The sequence below is a fragment of the Galeopterus variegatus genome, unplaced genomic scaffold, assembly GCF_000696425.1.
Source record: "Galeopterus variegatus unplaced genomic scaffold, G_variegatus-3.0.2 Scaffold1316, whole genome shotgun sequence".
NCBI classification, from domain to species: domain Eukaryota; kingdom Metazoa; phylum Chordata; class Mammalia; order Dermoptera; family Cynocephalidae; genus Galeopterus; species Galeopterus variegatus.
This window is the reverse complement of record NW_007727427.1, coordinates 248,228-270,137: the sequence shown is the minus strand read 5'-3', so window position 1 is coordinate 270,137 and position 21,910 is coordinate 248,228. Positions and strand designations below refer to the sequence as shown.

Sequence of the window (21,910 nt, the reverse complement as noted above, 5' to 3'; positions counted from 1 at the left end):
CAGTAGATGTCTCTATTTCATTCACCCTCCATTGCAAGTTCCTCCTGAATGGGAAGATCAAGAGCAAAATCTTTGGGTGGGAGCTCATCCCACCCCTTTTGTCACCTCCCACCAGCCTCCACCTGTCCCCTCACCTAGTTTCCTGATTCATGGCATAAAGGTAATTGAAACAGGAGTGCCATTTGAGTTTAAACACATTTTCTACTTTACCAAATCTGTTTGCAAAGTGGGGATGGTAACTGAAAGCAGTCTCTAAAGAGCCGAAGCCTTTTCTCTTTAAATAGCACATACTCTGAGCTAAAGGCTATATTACTGAGTCATAACAATTAATTACATTCGGAGGTGAGAAGACAGGATTACGCTCTAATGTGATTTGAATTTAGGCCTTTTTCTCATCCCACTGCTATTTAAAACAAAATCACTTTTCCACAGAAGCATCTGCAGCTAAGGATGGTTTCAAAGCTTAGTCTGAGACATCCCTGGCAACTGAATATTCCTGTTTTAGCTTCCTGAGGAGTTTAATGTACACATTTGGATTTTCTAGATTTTTGTAATGAAGCGAATCTCTTTCTCCTTTGGGATTTGGTAAAAAAGAACTAGGGGCTGGGAAGGTCTATTTTTTTCATCAGGAATTTTCTAGGTGTGGGAGGTGTGCAGGATGAATGATTCGAACAGAAAAATATCATCTCAAAACACAGAACACATCGCCAAGCATGTGAGGTGCATTTCCACATAGGGCTGACACACAGACACCTCGTGAGAAGGTCCAGAGCAAGTAGCAGGGATTGGAGAAGAAGCTGAGAAGGTCTACGTGGTATTCAGCAGGAATGGGAGGGTCCTGTGGCTGCCTGTGGAGACAGAGACCAGCCCCTCAGAGGCAGCTCTGTGGCTTTGCCAGAGGATCCTGGGGACATGGGGGGTCCTGAGCTTGCCTGGGCAGGGGCATCAACATAGCGGCTATGTTGGGCCCAAAGGGGCTGCTTGGGGCCCTGGATCTGAACTGCCACTCTGACTCTCTCTGTGTACCTGTGAACCCTGTGCTCCCTGAGCCTTGGGAGATAGGGGTTTCTGTCCCTTGGAGAGTTGCTGGGAGGACCTGACGAGCTGAGGGCTGGATTCTGGGGTGTTTTGATATGTAGAAATCACTGTACCCATGTGGGATATGGAAAATGGGCAGACCCTGCCAGACATGGGTGTTTATTTTGGCAGTGCACAGGTAGCTCAGGACCCAGGCTGTGCCGATGTCTCAGTATGCAATGCCCTGAGGACCCTTCTCCTGCCAACCTGCTCTCTCTAGATCTGCTGCTGTTGAGGAGCCTTGGGCTGGCCACATGCACAATGTTCTCCTTCCCCTCTCTCTATCCCTCTCTCCCATAAACTCTTCCTACCATTGTCAAGAGGAGGGGAAGAGCTGGGCCTGTCATTTTATGGTGGCCACCACTAGCCTTTGAGCCCCCAGGCCTGGGAGCCCTGAGTGGCTTACCTTGGGGATCTTAGAGCCTCCTGCAGCACCTGGCAGGTCTCAAGAGGAATAAATGGTAGGAGAGCTTGTGTTGCCTCCTTGCCCGTGTACAGGCTCCCTGGTTCTCTGCCCAGGATGTCAACTCTCACCACGTCAGTCCCTCTCACCTTTCAAGTCTTACTCCAGACACTCCGCAGGGCCCTTATCTAAAAAGTTCTCTTCTCCCCTTCTTCCAACATCAGCCCTGTTTTATTTTCTTCCCAACATTGATCACCACCTGAGACAGCACGGGCTCATGCATGTTTTCTTGGTCATGACAATGTCCCCCAAATGGGATGTAAGCTCAGGAAAGGAGGAACATACTCTTGTCTTCTATTTGGTATCCTCAAAACCCAGCATGGGGGCTGGAGCATAATAGGTGCTCAGCAAACTCCAGTGGGAAGAATGAATGGAAGGCTCTCCCCAGCACAGTGCCAGCATGTCACAGGCGCTTCTGAGACTCCTGCCTAATGGAAACCTCGGAACCCCAGGGGTTGCAGTTTCTTTCTTTCTGCAGGAAGCCCCCTTCCCCTCCAGTCTCCAGGCTTTCTCCCCAGCCAGTCTGTCCCCTTTCCCAGCCCCCAACCCCAAATGGGGGCTTCCGCGGGGAGCAGGCCGGCGGTTCTGGCCTCCCCACGGTCCCCTCGCTGGGATTTGGGCCACTGCCCCCGCCCCCGCCGTGCGCTGGCCGGGCCGGGCGGAGCTGCGCAGAGCTCTCGCGGGCGCCAGGACAGCCGGCGCACGGCCGTGCCCACCAGTTGCCGGCAGCAGAGCGCCGCGCCGCCGCCCGCCTGCAGCCCCTGCGCCCACCGGCTCATCCCGCCCACACCGACCCCAGATGTAAAGCGGGGCCGCAGCCCCTCGCCCCCCTGGCGCGATCGACAGAGTCTCGCCAGCGTCTCCTCTGCCAACCCCCGCGGCTAGAAGATGTGGCAGCCGGCCACGGAGCGCCTGCAGGTAAGGGGAGGCCGGGGGCCAGCCTGGAGGAGGAGGTGCACGGGCCGGACGAGCGGAGGGGGTACCTCTGCCCACTTGCCGAGCTTTGCCCACAACGATCTTGGAAGACGCGTTGATGGGAACGTGATGCTGCGGGTTGAATCCGGAGCCCGGCTCCCGGCGCGGGTCAGGGGGTGATGGAATTGACACAGGGCTTCGGGCGTTACAACTTTTGGCTCGGAGGGATTCGTGTGCGTGTTGCTATATGTAACGTTGCTCTTTCTGACCAGCAATTTTAAATTGCGTTCCACGGACACAATTTACTGGTCTGGGGTTAGGGTTTTTGAATCCAGATTTTTTTTTTTTTTCTTTTTGTCTCCAAGAAAGACAGAGCAAATGATTTGTGAAAGCATCCATTTGCCAATCTAATTTGGAAATATCAAGCTAGGTTTGGCTTGGTCATGGTATGCTACTTATTTTATTTTATTTTTTACTATTCATTGGCTCTCTGCCTTCCTCTCCCCTGAACTCAAGCCCCTCCAGATATTTGAAAATAAAAAGTTTAGCCAGGAATAGCTACATCCTTGGTCATCCCATCAAAAAGTTTTTCACAGCTGTCTTCTGAAATGCCGAGCTGCCCTTGATTTGGATTCTGAAGCTAGGGAGTTGGGGAGGGGTCAAAGTGAGAAAGAGGGGCGTTTTTGGAAAGGAGCTCATCCAAGTTTAGCCAGGAATAGCTACATCCTTGGTCATCCCATCAAAAAGTTTTTCACAGCTGTCTCCTGAAATGCCGAGCTGCCCTTGATTTGGATTCTGAAGCTAGGGAGTTGGGGAGGGGTCAAAGTGAGAAAGAGGGGCGTTTTTGGAAAGGAGCTCATCCGGTGACTCTTTGAGCCTTGGGATAGGCCTGGCTTCAAGGTTTGATGACTGCCTTTTGCTTGCAAACATTCTCAAGAGAGATAGCAGCTATTCTACCACATAAAATCTACTGAATCCTGCAGTTAAACTTTTGGCAGGCTCAGAGCCACATTGTTTCATAGTAACTTTGAAGAAGTGTTTAAGTGATAAAATACAGCACCGTCGGAGACTGAGTGTATCTGAAGACTTAGGACAGTGGGGCCAGGATCCCTGGCTGGCTTGGGTGGTTTCTTAATGAACATTCAAAACCCAGGCACTGACAAATCCCTCAGATGCTGGGAGAGGCTAACCTTTGCCTAGGAGTCCTCATACTGGGAACCCCTGCAGAGGGCATTGCATTTAGCAGAAACAGATGCCCTGCAGCTCCTTCCCAAGTCTTCCCGGGCTGTGATTTGTGGGGAGTGTGTTCACTTTAACTGAGCTCTGAGATACCGGGCCAATTCCCCAGGGGGATCTCAAACAGAATAAACAAGAAAATCGGCCTTTAGACTTGGAGAAGGGGAGGTAGGTGACCAGCCTCCTACCCCCTGCTTGTCTTATCAACATCGAATATCAACATCAGGCTCAGAATGATTGGCAGAAGGTGATGTAAACGTGCGAGTACTTTGGCAGTGGCACCAGAAGCCATTGGTGCACTTGAATTTCTCTTTCAGTTCAAGGCATGAATTCTATTCCAAAGGAGCAGAAAGATTGCCAGGAGGTGGCAGGTTCCCCATCCTGGTGCAGAGAGTAGCTCTTGGAAGTCTTTAGAAAAATGTGGCCAGAGTTCCGTGAGGTGGCTTTTATGGTCTGGTGATTTGTGCCTCTGAAGAGTTTGTAGATTTTTGTCTATTGAAATGATCCCTACCGGCCTGTTTCACTTAGGGAATCCTGTATGCTCCAGAGCACATGATCCTTGGCAGGGAAGCGTTCTGGCTCATGTTCCCCACGGAGATTGTTCCTTGCTAGAAATGTCTCCTTGCTCCTCTGTGCAATGTGCACGTGTGCATTTTGGCGCGAGTCTGGTTTATTACAATTTGCATTTACAGTGCGTTTATTTTACTTCAGAGTGTCATGTTGAAAGAGCCTGGGTTTAAGGCTTTGGAAATCTCAGGTAAGCAGGACTTATCACTGACTAAGATCCAATCACTGTGGGAATTTTCACCTTCATGCTCCCCAAATTTAAATCAGTCAGTGAACCGGGTTCTCTTTTAAAAGTACATCTCAAGCCTTGAGATTATAAAAGTGAGCCAAATGGGGAAAAAGCTTCTTCTCAAATAATGGCTTTTCCTGAAAACACACAATCTGTATATTTCTTTTTGTTTCTGGGGGAGTGAACTGTGGAGGGTGCGGTGGTGAGTGAGCTGTTTGTAATAATATTTTATTTGCGTTCTTTGTGGTTATCTTTGTCATGGTCTCTGTTTTGCTGTCTGGGATTATTTCTTCCCCTTTCTGCCCTCAAGGCACCACTGTATAGAGACGTTGTTTCCTGCTCATCAGTGAGTGGGATGCTTTACCACTTCCAGATTCCGTGGCCATGAGGATAGCCGTGGAAACTGTGTCGGTGAGCCTGCTCTTCAACAAGGACTAAGCCCCGCTCTCCTTCCACATATCTTTTAAATCTTCTCATACAACCTCGTTAATTTTTTCTCATTAATTTTTAATGCAAGCTTGCTAATTTAGATGAGCTGGAGTGAAGAAGATGCTTCAAGGAAGTGTCCCCAGAGCTTCCCGATCGGACTAGGAGTCCGTTGTGTAAATACCTAGAAACTAGTGAGGTGAAGGAAGTAAAGAACGACATCCTTTCTTAATTGGTTTTATTAGTACCTATCAGATGACACTGATTCCAAAGGTCGGTGACCATGGGGGAGTGTGGCAGAACTTTGCTTGGGCCAGGCAGTTACCCTCCCTTGCTCAGGCAATGGCATCTTTGATTGGGTTTGAGCATTGTTGTCATTCCCACTTCTAGGCCCAAAATAAAATAATGCTGATATTTTCTGATTTGAGGTTTAGCTGTTTGACCCAAATCCAGCACAGGCGAAGGGACCTGTTGCCCCGAGCCCGCCTGAGCTGGGTAATTTCTCATTCAGTCGCACGAACCGCGGCAAGTGCATCTGCTCCCTTGAATGTTAAAACGTGTGTTGCATCCCACCCAAGCCCTCGCTTGCCACCAGAAATATAATAGCAGCAAAAGGGATATGAAGATTTAAATTACCACCCCAACTTTTAAAAATGAATACATATTAATTCTTCTCTTTTCACCTTCACTTCTGCACAGAGGACTTTTTTCTTGGAAGGACTCGGGAGAGTTATACATTTTTAAAGAAGCAGGTTTGAAACAGGCTCTTTTCAGAAGAGTAAAGGGGACTTTTCAGCAGAAAAAGGCGCTAAGTCGTGTTGTTTTTTTTTTTTCTGTAATAGAGATGAAATTACTTCTGGTCTTGATATTTTAAAATTTGCCTGGGTTTCCTGATTGGTTTCGTTATTGTGCTGGGTGAATCCTTTAGAAGTGACAGATCAATGTATGCAGGAGTGTGGACTGGCTTAGCCATAAGGAACGTGTATCTCCCCAGGGCACATGTCTAGAAAGCTACCAGATGTATTTTCTGGAGGTCACGAAAGGAGGAGGACAGAGGAAATATGAATCAAGACTGAGTTCCAAATAAAGGAGGCCAACACATCCTTGTCTGTGGCACAGTTCTTACGAGGATGGAGCGAACTGTGAGAGTAGGCATGTAGGGGAAGCAAGCTCTAGCAAACCATAATCGTAGAGTGTATGTGTAACCATCTTCTCACGAGGCGTTCTGTAAAGGTTTCTGTTTAATCATTTGCGACACCGAGGGTTGTGATCCCGTTGCCGGTCCCCAGTACGGGCGCGACACCGAGGGTTGCGATCCCGTTACCGGTCAGTAAAAAAGACAAAAAGGAAAAAAAAAAAAAGGAATCATTTAGCTCATATACTTCCCATACCCACTTTCACCCCCATCTTGTAGAGATAGAAACTGAAGGTCAGAGAGTTAAAATGATTTGGCCAGGGTCAGGCAGCTAGAAACAAACCAAGCAGAATTTGAACCAGGCGGTTTGACTCCAAAACTTATTTCTTAACCAATTGACTGTAGTGCAGAGGAATAAGCGAAGCATGGTGCTATCTATACACACACTGGTGGGTGCTGCTGTCATAAATGAATAGAATTAGAGTAATGGCTGTCTTGTGGGCTCCAAGGGGCTGCTGTCATACTTCTTGTTAAAGCGGCGTGGTTGCCTGTGTTGACCAAGGGCTCCCCTGTTTTTGGTGGCCCAAATCTCTGGTGGAAATAAGCTGTTGTGTCATGCTTAAGCTAAAATTCCCAAGTGCCATTGAAGGACCTCTTCAACTGGAGCACGTGGCATCTATCCAAACTAGAAACCTTGAAAGCTGATAATCAGTCCTGATCATATGCAGTCATTCGAAGTTTAGACAAAAAAATGGGGGGAAGGAAAGGAGGAGGTTGGAGAGTTCCAGAGCCGTTGCTTAGAAATAAGCAGCAGCTCCTTTTACAGAGGCAGTTTCCTCATAAATGGATTCTAGATTTTGCTGTTCTTTTCATACCTTGTAATTGAGGAAGTACAAAGCAATGGACCTTATTGTTCATAAAGAAAAATTAATTTGAGACCTTAGTCTCTCCAGAGGTAAAATACTATCTTACGTCATTAGGTCTTTCTTCAAGTTTGTCAGCAAAGTCTCTACCAAGCGATTTGCAAAATGCTAGCCTTGGAAAAATTCCCCACCCCTTGGTTACCTATTGCCTAAGATCTATTTCATGTTGACTCTGCTGGGTTATCTTCCAGTGTTAGGCAATTTGTGCATTTTGTTTGATGTTGCAGATTAGTTCCCTCCACCCTCCCCTCCACACTGACTGCGTTCTACCATGTGAATTAGCCCTGGAGGAGAGAGGCTCTGGAGGAGTCAGCTGCACAGCCCCAGTGCTGCTGGGGATCAAGCTGCCTTCCGCAGGGATATTTTACTCTGTGAATAGCAGCAGTTCAGGGCTTCTTAGTGGTCAGCAAATAAGACTAGTCCAGAAACACTCAATGATGCGGTGTGTTTCTCTCATCCCCCGTGGGCACAAATCTGAATGGAGGCTTTATGTGAGTAGAGCAAGAAGAAATATTTGAGATATTTGTCCAGAGACCTCCTTAAAATCTAGTGGCATTCGTCTACTATCATTCTGTGTTAACTTAAAAAAATGTTTTGATACAAATTTAGCTGCTAAACAGTGATGAAGCATCAGAGTATTCAACAGGTCCAGCTCCTCAGCCCCCAAACTGGAAATGGAAGGTGTCCGGGAAAAGGCAAAGATTTGCTTTGTGACTTTGGCGTATGTCAATGCTTTCAATGTCTCGGTGAGCTCTTCCACTTAGCGCTGGTGCCACGTGTGTCTCTCATCTTGCTGAGGTCTTTGGTCCCATGCCTGATGGCCCAGGACTCCTCTGCCCTGTTATGTTTCTACTGAAGTCTTAGTTTGATAACGGAGATTCCGGTAATGACATTATTACCCAGGTTGTTTCCTGAATCAAGATTTGGGTAAAAAAATAACTAGAAAAAAGGTGAATGTCTCTTTATAAATAATTTTGACTCATTCGCTTACTAGCAATGTTTGAGTTTAGTTTTGTAACTTCTGTGGGCTTTGCTTTCTCTGTCTGTAAATGGAGAGATCTACTTTGCAGAGATTTTGGTCAGTTCAGGAACAAAGAGTGCTGAGCTCATGTCCAAGCTCCTGTGTTCTCTACCATCAATCATTACTGTCCATCTACTAGGTCCCAAGCACCATGCTGTGGATGTGGGTGGATGGGTGGGGGGAGTTCTTAAGAAGGAAGATATAGTTGTAAACTTAGAGGACTCACAGTCTTGTCCCTTATTGTTCAAAGTGGGGCTAAATAGTTGTACATCTCTTGGTGTACAACTTTCGGTACTTCTGTTCACAATGAAGAAGATCCTGGCTAGTTTGTCTTGATAAGCCAGAGCCAGTGTGTTAATGGCTGGCTCAATCTGTGCTCTCTCCTCACTTGAGGGAGCTTCTTTCACTCTTGATTTATAGGAAGGTGTGAGCCACTGAATGCAGTTACCTTTACAACTGGGGGTGCAGGTAATGGTGTTTAGTTTTATGTCAGCCTCATAAGCATAAATGATAGTGGGTGTGGGAGGTGTGGGGTGAGCTGGGCTGGGGCTTAGGGATCACTTGGGTTGCTGTTTTGGAAGGGCCTGGCTAAGACCACCCTGGAAATGGGCCTGTGTTGAGAGCACACCTTTAGTTTTTGCCAGGTGATGGTCTGAAGGTCAGGATGAAGTGTTAGCCTTTTCATGTTACAAATGTATTGAGGGAAGTCATGCTGAAAGTGACTTCAAGGAAGTCTTGTGTATACCATTGGGTTGAGAGTCCACAGCTTCAGAAGAAATTTTAAGTTAGTTAAGTCATTCTAAAAGCCACTGAATAGACAATTGCTCCCAGTTATCCACAGCTGGAAGGCTACATAGTCTGGCGAGTGTGCTCATTGACTTTGGTGCCCAAAGAGGGTGGCTGTATTAGTCCATTTATATTGCTTATAACAAAATACACAGAACTGGGTGATTTATAAAGAAAATGAAACATACATTTCATTTGCTTACAGCTTCAGAGGCTAGGAAGTCCAAAGGCCAGGGAACATAACTGGTGAAGGCTTTCTTTGGTGGTGACTTCAGTGATGGCAGGGTGTCACAATGTGAAATGGCAGAGCAGAGAGAACAGAGACTAACCTCCTCATTCACTCTCTTTTTAAAGCCCTCCAAGCAATGCCCAGGGCCACCATTTTTCATCCATTCACTATGACATGGTCCTATAATCTAATCACCTCTTCAAGGCTCCACCTTTCAATGACCATAATAGGATTTCCCACCCTCAACAGTTACAGTGGGGATTAAGTTTTGGTGGGACATTCAACCCAAGGCAGCTGCAGCGGGAAGGGTGCAGTGGTCACAATCTCAGGAGCAACATTTCCTTACACTCCAGCAGTGCTGACTAGTGGGCTCTCATTGACCAGAGGTTTTATGAGTGATCTTTACTTTTTTAGCTGGATTTACCTCCAGGTGTGGAGAAAATCAGGAAATATTAGCTGCCGTTCATTGCAGCCCTGCGTTCCTAGTCCTAGCAGTAGTGTTAGTAGTAATGACATTAGCGGGCAACATTTACTCAGCACTTACTGTGTTCCTGGCACTTAGTTGTTCTCCCAGCAGCCCTCCAAGGCAGAGCTGGGGTTCACATCCAGCAGACTGGCTCTCGGGTCCATACTCCAAAGCATTGCGCCTCTTGTGTCACATAGCAAACGTTTTGCTTCATTATGGAAAACATATTTAATCCTTGAGAAGATTCTAAGGGACAGAGATTCTGTTTTTTCATTTTTGTGGATGACATAATGGATACTCAGAGAACATAGGTAACTTTTGCTTCAGTCCATTAACTACCATTAGCCCTCCTACGTTTTTCTGTGCTGACAAAGCCCTAACTTGATCAGGCAGCCGATGGTTATGCCTTGATCTCAGGATGAGTGGTCTACCCAGCCTTGATAATCTTGGTCTAAGGATTGGCAGAGACCACTTTCTAATTACCGGGATATAAGAGGCTATCTACTGCGGGGGGCAGGGGCAGAGGTTACCTCCATGAATAACAAATGAAGCTTCTTGTGGAAATAGCCTTTTCCCTACTTTCTCCCTTCTTCCTCTCCAGGGCATAGATGTGATGTTTGGCATTGCAGCAGCCATATTGTGGTTCTGAAGCAACACACGCTAAGGCTAAAAACCAGTCTGCTTTGGGGGCTTGAGTTGTAAGATGGAAGGACATCCCCTTCTGTTCGTTTAAGCCTATGTATTAGTTGGGAGTTTTATTACTTGTACCTTTGGCATTTATAACTGACACAGCTACTAAGGGGGACCAAAATTAAGATTCAGTCCCAGCTCTCTCTATCTTACTCATTGCTGTGGGTTGAATTGCATCCCCACAAAAGATATGCTGAAGTCTTACCCTCTGGTACCTGTGAATGTCACCTTATTTGGAAATAAGGTTTCTACAGAAGTAATCAAGTTATGATGAGGTCATACTGAATTACAGTGAAACCTAGATCCAGTGACTGGTGTCTGTATAAGGAGAGGTTTGAAGACACAGACAGACACAAAGAAGGTCCTGTGCAAACAGAGGCAGAGAGTGGAGTTATGCTGCCACAAGCCAAGGAATGCCAGGGATTGCCGACAACCACCGAGAAGACTCAAGGAGGCGTTCTTCCTGAGAGCCTCTGCACCGAGCCTGGCCCCGACAGCATCTTGATTTTGGACTTCTAGGCTGCAAGACTGTGAACGAATAAATTCCTGTTGTTTTAAGCTACCCAGTTTGTGATAATTTGTTGCAACAGCCCTAGGAAATGAATGCACTAATGAAACCAAATTGCCTTTTGACTGTGTTTGGTCACTCTACTTCTAGTGGTCTAGGTATCCCAACTTCCATATGCTGGGACAAAAAGGATGTGTCTGTATGGAGCACTCTTTTTATACTGAGTGTGAATTTATTGACTGCGGATTTGAAAAAAATGAAAAACAGAGAAAAATGAAACTGCTGCTCCTTCCTTCTTCAGTTCCTTTTGGTAACATCCTAGAAGGTGGCAGCAAACCCTGAGTGTGACATGTGCTGTGTTGCTACGGGAGGGCTCTGGAAAGTGTGGGAAATGTGCTTCAAGACTGAAGATCGCTGAGGTCCACCTTAAAGTGACTTTATTTCACATCCCAGCCCATAAGTTTAATTTTAAAAGTTAACTTTTCCAGACATGCTGAGACAAAGGGAAGACTAGGATTTAGGATTTTGTTTTTAAACAATCCAGATTGTCAGTGTCCCTGTAGGGTTTCTGGGTAGTAGGCCTCTGTGACTCGCCTCTTCCTGACTACGAAGCATGTAGGTTGACTAAAGAGTGTACTTGAGATTGACCTTCAGGACACCCTCATGGTACGTCTGGTTGATTGTTTTTTATCTGGTTTGGCACTTTGTTTTCTTTTTGGTTTTCACTTGGTAACTGTATAAATTATTTTAATGAAGAACTTATTCCTATTCTGGAACTCACTTTTAAGACAAAAAAATAAATGTCGTTAGGAGTCATAAGTCTTGCTTTCCTGGGCAAGCTCGTCTTTTGGGTACAGCAGCCAAGATACACAGATGCTTCCCAACCTTATGAGACGAGGCGAAGGACTATGTTACTGCAGAGTTGCTCTTTAAATTTCCATTTCTTAGAGGGAAGGCTCATTCTAGGTTTAAAATGTGTTTTTGCTTTTCATTCTGTTCTTCAGAAGGGAATGTTGTCTGTGTGCATGGGAACAGGAGGGGAGCGGAGAGTTACCAGAAGGGGCTCCTTAATTGTCACCCTCCCCCACGACTAGAGCCCTCATGATCCTTTCATGACAAGCCCTTCCTCACAGTTTCTTTGTAGCTGTGGGTCTGAGGATAAACACACGGATTCCGTAGCCCCTTCTGCCCACACGTGCTTTGATCGGAATGGGCCAGCTTTTCCTCAGGTGTGTGCACCATCCTGGTGCACAAGCCACTTAGGATGTGGGACAGTGGCAACTGCTGTTGTTTGGTTTCTAAGTCTTCTGAGGTTGTTTCCTAGGAACTGAGCTAGGGACTGTGGCACCTGGTACTGATGGTAGCTATTTTGCTTTTGGGCTTAAATTCTTGGTAGCTTAGTGTATTAGTTTCTGAGGGCTGCTGCATCAAAGTACCACAAACTGGGTGGATTAAGTAACAGAAATTTATTATGTCATAGTTGTGGAGGCTAAAAGTCTGAAATCAGGGTGTTGGCAAGGTTGGCTCCTTCTGACGGCTGTGAGGGAGAATCCATGCCCCATCCTAGCTTCTGGTGGTTTCCTGGCAATCTTTGGCATTTCTTGGCTTGTGGCAGTGTAACTCCAGTCTTCACAGGACACTCTACCTGTGTGAGTGTCTGTGTCCAAGTTTCCCCTTTTATAAAGACATGAATCATATTGGACTAGGGGACCAACCTACTCCAGTACAACCTCTATAACCTCATCTTAACTAATTACATGTACAGTGACCCTATTGCCAAAGTAGTGAAGAATTTCTTTTTTGGGGGTATCTGTCATGTACCAATATACTTCTCCCATCCAAGAAAAATAAGGCAATGAGAATTTTTATTTTTTCCAAGTGGCAGTACAGACGCAGAATGGATTTTGCATCTGCTCTATGTTGTGGCTACTATTTTATTCTTGATTGTAAAAAATTGCAAAATAATATCTGCTTAGGGCAACAAATCAGTTTAGAAGTGTGTAAAGAAATTAACAATCTTACCCTCCTCCCATTCCAAATTCTGCCAATGAAGGAAGCCCATATGATCTACCTGGTAGTTATTTTTCCACAACTTTCCCCAGGCTTTTGCAAATATATACAGAAGCTTCTTAATTTACAGTGGGGTTACATCCCAATAAACCCATCATAAGTCAAAAATATCATGAGTTAAAAATGCATTTAATATCCTGATAAACTTATCATAAAGTCAAAAAATTTTAAGTCAAACCATCGTAAGTTGGGGGTCATCTGTACAAATATGAAAACAAATATTTAGGTTTTCCTCATGTATTTCAATAATATTAATCATACTGTGTGTGTGTGTATATATATATATATATATATATATATATATATATATATATATATATATACATACATATATACATATTTATACACACATGCATGCTGAGGTTTGAATGTTTGAATGTGTCCCCTAAAGTTTATGTGCTGGAAACATAATCCCCAATACATCAGTGTCGGGAGTTGGGGCCTAATAAGAGGGGATTATGTCATGAGGTCTCTGCCTTCATGAATGGATAAATGTCGTTATCTCAGGAGTGGGTTTGTTGTAAAAGTGAGTCCAGTGCTCTCTCTTGCCCTTTTGTCTTCTGCTGTGGGATGGTGCAGTAAGAAAGCCCTTGCCAGATGCCAGCACCTTGATATTGGACTTCTCAGCTTCCAGAAGTGTGAGCCAAATAAACTTCTATTGTTTATAAATTACCCAGTCTCAGGTATTCTGTTATAGCAGCAGAAAATGGACTATATAACTTTGCAACTTTTTTTTTCCACTTTAGAGTGTTTTATGGGCATCTTTTCTGGTCAATACACATAGCACCAACTCATTCCTTCAGTACCTGCATAGAATTTTATGGTGGAGCTAGGTTGTAATTTATTTAGTCAATCCCCTATGTGGTAGTATTTGGGTTGTGTCCATGTTCTTATATGTTCTCCCCCTGTAAATAGTATTGTTACCAATACTTGTGCATATCCTAGGATACTTGGCCTTGTATTTCTTTAGACCAAAATGCCAAAATTGGAAGGGCCGAGTCAAAGAGTATGCATGTTTTAAATTTTAGTCTTTATTAAGAGTTCTGCTTTTTGATCAGAAGTTTATGTGATTTTGATAAAGGAGCCAAGAAGATAGTTAACTGGTATCTTAGGCTGCTGGGGCTTCCATAATAAAATACCATAGACTGGCTGGCTTAAACAACAGAAATTAGTTTCTCACAGTTTTGTAGGCTGGAAGTCCAAGATCAAGGCACTGTCAGATCCAGTGTCTGGTAAGGAATAGTTGCCTGGATCATAGAAATTGTGCCTTCTTCCTGTATCCTCACATAATGAAAGGGGTGGACGACCTGTGTTGGGCCTGCTTTATGAGGGCACTAATCCCATTTGTGAGGGCCCCACCCACATGACATAATCACCTCCCCAAAGCCTCCACCTCCTGATAGCATCACTTTAGGGGTTAGAATTTCAACATGAATTTGGGGGAGTGTGGGTGTAAACATTTGGATCATAGCAACTGGAGAAAAGAGAATAGAATTATCAGTATATGATGCTGGAACAATTGGATATCCTTATGCACAACACCAGCAACAGCATCAACAACATACCCAAATTCTTCAATCTATACCTCATACTGTGTACAAAAAATTAATTCAAAATGGATCATAGACCTGAATGTATAAAACTTAAAGAAAAAAACATAGGAAAATCTTTGTGATGTCATGTACATGTAGGTAAACATTACTAAAATCAGGGTAGTAGAAAAAAAAAGAGACAGCAAACATAGCCATTGCATCCAAAAGTTTCTTTGGGTTGGGCAGCAAATTTCTTAGAATAATGAGAAAAACACAATCAACAAAGAAAAAAATTGGATTTCACCAAAATTAAAAATTTCTGCTCTTTAGAAGATATTGATAAGTGAATGAAAAGATAAGACAGACTGGGAGAAGATACTTGCAAATCATATACGTAATAAAGGACTTGGATCCAGGATAAATAAAGAAACTGATGTAACTCAATAATAAAACAATAAACCACCCAATTTTTAAAAAATGGGCAAATTACTTGAACAAATAAGATATATGGATGGCAAATAAGCACATGAATAGATGTTTGATATGCAAATTAAACCACAATGAGATATCACGACACAATTATTAGAATAGGTGAAATTAAAAAACATGTGACCAAAGCAAGTGTAGATGGTGATGTGAAGGAACTGGAACTCTCATACACCGCTGGTGAGAAGGTAAAACTTCCTAACGCAGAGCAGTAGTTGCCTGAGGATGGGATGGGGAAAAGGGATTAGAAAGGGGCTTGAGGAAAGTTTTGGGTTGACGGGAATGTTCAACATCTTGATTATGATAATGGCTTTGTGGGTTTATACATACGTTGAACTGTGCAGTCTGTTATGTGTCAACCATACATATATAAAGCCGTTTAAATATGTGTATGTGAAATACTCATTGACTTTAGTTTTATAATGTTTTTCCCCTCAATGAGGAACATTTGAGACATTCAATTCAAATTCCTTTAAAGTCAAGGGCAAGGAATATATGACTTTGATAGCTATGTGAAGAGACCAGGTGGCATACTGTCCAATCTAGGGTCCTGTTGAGGTGATGAAGACACTGTTGATAATGAACTGGAACAGCAGCCATAAGCCAAGATGATGTGTGGTCATCCTAAGAACAACAAGTAAAATGCTAAACTTCCATCCCTAACTCTATTCGCTTTGGGGATGAAAGAAAGAAATGGAATAGGTTGAGGGGAGGGACAGCAGATGGGCAGGAACGCCAGGAGGAGGGGACAATGGGAAGTCGAGGGGTAAGAGGAAGAAATGGAAAGGGCAGGAAGTCTCACAGCACTTAGCATTGTCCCTGGCACATACGTGTGCTCCACGGAAGTTAGTTGTGTGTTCAATGCAGCTGTTGGCTATTAATATATCATTACTTTGAGCGACATTATCACACCTGCTCAGGTGCTGAATGTGCTGGTGGATTATCTGGCTCTATTGGGAAACCAATGTCCTTCAGATGAAGAATCTGAACATTTTCAGGGATAACAAAAGCAGATCCAAAGCCACAGGGCTGGGCAGTTTGGGGGAAATAGGAGATGATGAGACTATTTCTTTAGGTTACAGATCAGGCCACCCGTAGTCCATGTAGACTGTTGAATAGTGGAAAGACCCTGGGGTTTTTCATCAGGCACCCATGGATACAAATCTTGGCTGCTATACTTATTAGGGATTACCTCTGATTTGTATTTTGTATTTGTGTTTTCTTGACTTGAAAATGGGGATAATAACATTTAGCTCCTGGTTGTTGTGATTGTTAACTGAGATATAGACCACAAAGAGCTGAGCATGCTATCTGCTACATCATGGGGAGTCAGTACATACTAAGTTCTTTCCCTACTTCAGATCCAAACATAAACTAGGAATAAAAGCACAGAACTTTAGAGCCAAATGGGTGACACAAGTGTGGTGTTTCCCAAAGTGTGTTCCACGGATCATGGGTTTAACAAGTGGCTCGTACGAGTCTTGCCACAAAAGGTTAAGTCTTTATGTAATTTGGGGAAGTTTTAGGTGAAACAAAGTGAGTCTGGTTACTTAGTGCAGGGCTTCTGGTAGCCTTGAAGATGCCATCGTCCCATGGGTTTCCAAGTGAGGGGAGAAGATGGCCCTAGCAGGGCACTTCAATACAGAGCGTGAGCTCCTGCAAGTTGACAAACTGTGGGTCTGAGGTTTGGCTCTAGCTTGCAGAAGTGTTTCCTTTGGCTCCTTCAGTGTGTTTAAAAACTTTGCAAATTAGTTTACAGGACTTAAAAGTTAGAGGAATTTATAAGGAAATCTGGATTCCTCCATTCTTTCAAAAAATGGGAGGGTCAGACTGTAGAGGGCCTGGATTTGCCTATAGTGACCACTGAGCAGCTGCTGTTCCATTTCGATGGGATGTGGCCTCCAGCTTGTCCCAGGCATTATTTGGCATGTTTCACTGACTTACAAAGCCTGCTGGGCCCTGGGGGTACTTGAGTTGGGGACCCTAATCTAGTTCAGCTCTTGCATTTGTCTGACATGAGAACTCAATCCCACATTTACCTAGGACTGCAAGCAGAACTAGATCCTTGGTCTCCTGACTCTTAAAGACCAAGGTGATTGCTCATTTTTAAACTGATATCATTGGTTTAGCACATTTATTCCTCTCCAAGCCCAACTGTGGTAACTCACCTTCAGCTGCCCAGATGATGATGGTTCCTGCCATCTTTTGGGAGCTGTGTGTTGGGGTTTGTGTGATTGCAGTGGGTAGATGGGGTGGGCCTTTCTTTTTGGGGAAAACACACAGGAGCTAGAAGCGTGGCTGCTCATCCTATTTTCTAATCTTGAGCACACGTGGGGGCTTCCAGGCAGAAGTGGGAGGCTTCTTCTACTTTTAACCAAGTACAGATCACTGTTTTCTGCATATCCCACAGCAGGCAACTGAAACCTCTTATTGTTATGATATTGGCTCATTTTGGAGATTTTTACTTCCATACATTGGGACAGATTGCTTCCCAAAAGGGGGAAATTTAGAGGGTGGAAAATAGTTTTTAATTGAATGGATTTCAATGTTTTCCTCACAGATTATCAGCCCATGAAGAACCATTCAAATGCGCCAACTGAAAGGCCTCCATAATGGCAGCAATGTCTTTCTATTTAGAGAATCCCTGTTTCCACCAGAAAACACTCAAAAGCACTTTGTAGGCATTTTCTGGTCACCCTGGGAGCAGATCTGCTGCCACTCTCACCCATCTTCCCAGGTGTGTCACCGTTTACCTAACGCTACCCATTTCCTCCAGTTGTGGGATTCTGATGAGGTTTAGCATTCAAAGTACTTGGAATTAACCCACACAGAGGCTTGAGCTGTAGGACAACGAGCTGGACCTCGCCGCTCAGCACATCCACTTGGCTCCTGAAAGCACAGGCGCTGTGTGCTTCCTGGTTCCCGAGGTTCCATCTTCCATCCCAGCTGGACGAGGCTACTACAGGTGGGAAAGTGCTGCTGACTGCTCCACTTGAAACCCTTGCAGGAGGAGGTGTGGATAACTATTCCGAAAATGATTGCACACTAGAATCAGACCCAGATTTAGGTCTGTCTGTGTGTCTCTGTCATACATTCTAATCTTTCTTCCTATAGCATCTTTTAAAACCAGAAATTCATCTGAAATAGTTTCTGCTGCACAAGCTTATTTCTACAGTAGCAAAAAGGGGAAAGGATGTGGTCGCCCATGGTATACAAAAGTCCTAAGAACCTACGGACTCAGAAAATACAAATCTACATTAGATCCCTTTATAGCTCTGAAAAGATTGGCTTTTGGCTAGTTAGGGGTAAAAAAATCACAGGCTTTTAAAGTACTTTTCAATAAAAGAAAGATTGAAAATTAAAATAAGGTCAAAATAACCCCCCTCAAATGCCAGGGATTTAATTGTACTTGAAAGCTAGACTAAGCTTATAACCAAGGTTATAACCAAGCCTTAAACTTTTAGCTCCGAGCTTCCTACAGCCCAAGGAAGAAGAGAAACAAGAGTTAGCCCTCTTTACCCAGTGGAAGAGTGTACATCAGCTCATTTGGAGCCCCAAATGTTTTTCTAACTTGAAGACCCTGGAATTTATTATGTGGTCCTTTATATGGGACATTGTAACACAGACTATTGGGTAATAGCATTAGTTGTAGTTTTTGCCAAAGTTGTGTCTCCAAGTTAAAAAAATAAACAATTCAACAGGAATGCTAAGACTGTTTACGTAGAAGTACAAGTGGACATGTGTGTATCTGTGTTCTTTTCTGCTCAGCTTCATTCCCCATCTTCTGGTAACAGCACCTGTTTTGGCTTTGGGGAACTATTCACTTCATGGGGAGACTCCATCCATTTTTTGGGGGGGTGTCTGTTAATCAGTGTGCCGTCCTTTAGCTATGGAGTCATGTGTTACCTAAACTAGATTGATTGGACATTTTCTTCCAGGAGTTGGAATCCTGAGCAGGGTGACAAAAAGGCTGAAATAGCCGGAGCTGCTAATTCTGCCCCCCATCTTCTGAACATCGTCTGGAGTTCTGCTGCAGAGACCCTGAGAGCTGCTCTGTTCCTCTCCTTTCTGAGCTTGGTCCTTCCATCCTCCCTTCAATCCAGTGTCACTCTAATAACTTTTTTTTTTTATTTAAGTGAGCCAGAGTTGGTGTCTATTGCTTACAACTACAAAACTCCAATATACTGGCAGGATTTTCCTTGAACCGATTGATATTCCATCTTCAATTTCTGTTTCACAAAAGGTGATGTGTGGAGCAGATCATACGTATAGGAAAGTGAAGGAGCCTTGAAAAGCTCTTCATGCTTGAAAGCTCTCAAAGATACCAGAAACCTGTGAATGTGCATGGCTTGCATGTGGATACTCTCTCCTTGTAAAAACTGTACATGGCTAACTGGGGGATGAAGAAAGCATGCGATTTCCCCCCGACCTGGAATTTTTCTTACATGCATACTCTTACTTTCTTAAGTGACTTTGAGCAAAGACAATCCTAATTATTGCATAGTCCTGCCCCACAGCTTCCATGTTGTGGCCCATCTTTGGGGAAAGATTTTTGTCCTCATTGTTTCTAAGGGTGTAGCCCTGCTATTGGCATCTGCTATAAATCTTAAGGTTTTTATAATTTGTATGGCACTCTCACTTTCCTGCCAAATCTCTGCTCTGAAAAAGCAGAGTGTCATTTTAAGTAATGATGCTTTTACTGAATCCAAAGCAAATGAAGTAATTTTGGTACACATCATAAAATGAATCCCTCTTATCTCTGAGTCTGGAGTGGAAATGGTGTCGGGGACGCATACAGCTATTTTGGCCAAAATAGCCATAAAGACCCAGTCTCAGGCTGTCTGAGTTTTGTTTCTTAAGAAACAGTTGTAGTTGTTGGTTAAAAATGTGAATGACTCCATAAGTTCACTCTAGGACAATGTGGATTCTTTAGCCCAGAAATTTAAATACTTCCAACTTTGGCAGTCTTGACCTTCTGGGTATAGAATATAGTTCCCCCGTCTTTAAGACCTGCTTTGCTACTTTGATTTAACACGAGGCGGAAATCTTCAAAACAAAGCTCTCTGGATCCATGAAAGCTCATCTGGCACCAGTTAGCTTGGCATCCCCCTGCCCCTTCCCCACCCACCCCCTTGTCTTTTCTCTAGGAGCTTGATGCTTTGCAGAAAATAAATGGCTTTGCAAAAGTGCAAATTCAGGGGAAGTGTTGTACAACCAAAGAACATTCAAATTAGTATTCCCCTTGGAGGAATCCTCTTGAGGAAATTATATTTAAATACTCAGGTATAGCGTACAGCCAGTATCTGTTTTAGGAAGTTGACAGACTGTCTGAATGATATAGCTCGGTGGATTTCTCGAAGTCAGTCAGTCTAGGGAATGAAGAACATAGAATTTAAAAACAACCTGCTAATTTACGTTTCCTTTCCCCTGCAGTGTTCATGATAAGTAGTACAGGCTCAGTACCGATTCTTCTATTTCTTCACCCAGAGAATTGGCATTTTTCTTTATAATGTAGTTTAATGCTCTTGCCGAACGGGGGGGCTGACTCACAAGGTGTGTGTTTGCTGTGAACTGCAGGGATGTGTGCTGGAAGGTGGGAGCAGGGTAAGCATTCAGTGAACACTTGGAGGGAGTCTTTTGGAAATACAAAGTAATTTGCATGGAAGGGGATCCCAGCTTTGCAGGTAGGGTGGAATTGCTCTGTGATTTGGGACCACATCTGTGTTTTCTCCCATTTTTTTTTTTTTTGACTCTCTTTCTTACTTCTCTCCTGCTTCTTTCTCTACAATTAATGGGAATGATGTTCTTTCCATTTCTGCATTTCTTTGAACTCTCTTGCTAACTATTGAGCCTTTTAGATTTTTTAAAAATAGTTTTCCCAAGGTGCCATCACCACCTCTTCTTTCTCCCATCTTCCTTTGTCAGTGGCTAAAAGCTCTTGGTAGGCTGGAATTCAGAACTGAATTGGACAAAAATAAATTTGGCTGTTATTTCAAAGCCATTGCTTTTTTTTTCATTTCCTTTCTTCTACTTTTCTTTCTTTTTTTTTGGCTTTTGTTTAAGAGGGCATTATCTTTGTATTAGATGGTCATCTAAACTCATTTCTTGGGTTATAGATGAAGGAAACAAATGGAGTCATTTTGATCCAAGGACTGCAAGAAATTGATATATTGTTGATTTCTTGTAAAATGCATTGAAAGTCTATCTTAGGACTTAGCAGATGCCTGCTTTTGTTAAGTTAAGGAACTAATGCTATTTATCTTTTTTATTTCAATTATTGGTCCTTAAATAGGAAATTTAACTTTGATTGAAGTGGTTAATACCTACTGTTAAATAAGAATATGTGTGATAAAGCAAATTATTTGTTATCTCTTGCATTTCTTCTGCATCTCAGACTCAGGAGAATTTTTATGTAGCATAATAGTTTCATAACTGTTAACATTTTTTAAAGTTTTCACATTATAACTATAAGCAGAAGCCTGCTTCAGAAATTTAAAACTAGATTAAAGTTGGCCAAAGCAGAAGGCAAAGTCATGGCCATGTTAGAGCTCACATCCTTGGGGGTCTGGGTAGAATACCGACAGTGGAATAGACTCAATTAAAATGCTGTTATTACTGATTAATAATTCTTGATCAATGGATCTTATAACTTAAGGGGCTCATAGAATTATTTCAAGGCATTTGCTTACTTTCCGTGCATAATGTATTTCCTAGGCCAAAAAAATATATGCTGCAAATATGTCAACTACTTTTCAAATCCTGAGTGCTTTATTAAAATAAATATTTATTTTAAATAATTATTTATTCATGGTGGCTTTTGGACTTCATGCATGTTTTCAATCAGTGAGCACCAAAGTGCTAAGTGTAGGTTAGCAACTTTCAATTTAAAAGTGATAGTGACGGGCCGGCCCGGTGGCGCACTGGATAGTGCGCCGCTTGGGAAGCGCGGCGGCGCTCCCACCCGAGGGTTCGGATCCCACATATAGACCGGTTCCCGCTCACTGGCTGAGCGAGGCGCGGGAGCAACGCCGAGGGTTGCGATCCCATTGCCGGTCCCCGGTCCGGTACGGGGGCAACACTGAGGGTTGCGATCCATTGCCGGACACGGAAAAAGACAAAAAGACAAAAAAAAAAAAAAAAAAAGGGAAAGG

At 43.7% G+C, this 21,910-nt stretch overlaps 1 protein-coding gene across 1 annotated transcript in view; it reads left to right on the top strand.

Moving 5' to 3' along the window:
• Positions 1-2,286: 2,286 nt before the first annotated feature.
• The window catches only part of PID1 (phosphotyrosine interaction domain containing 1), a 229,086-nt gene continuing 209,462 nt past the window's right edge, over positions 2,287-21,910 (top strand). Inside the window, exon 1 of the mRNA XM_008576249.1 lies at positions 2,287-2,458. Coding sequence (XP_008574471.1) covers positions 2,429-2,458 — 30 coding nt within the window. The 5' untranslated portion in view covers positions 2,287-2,428. The remainder of the gene's footprint in view (positions 2,459-21,910) is intronic.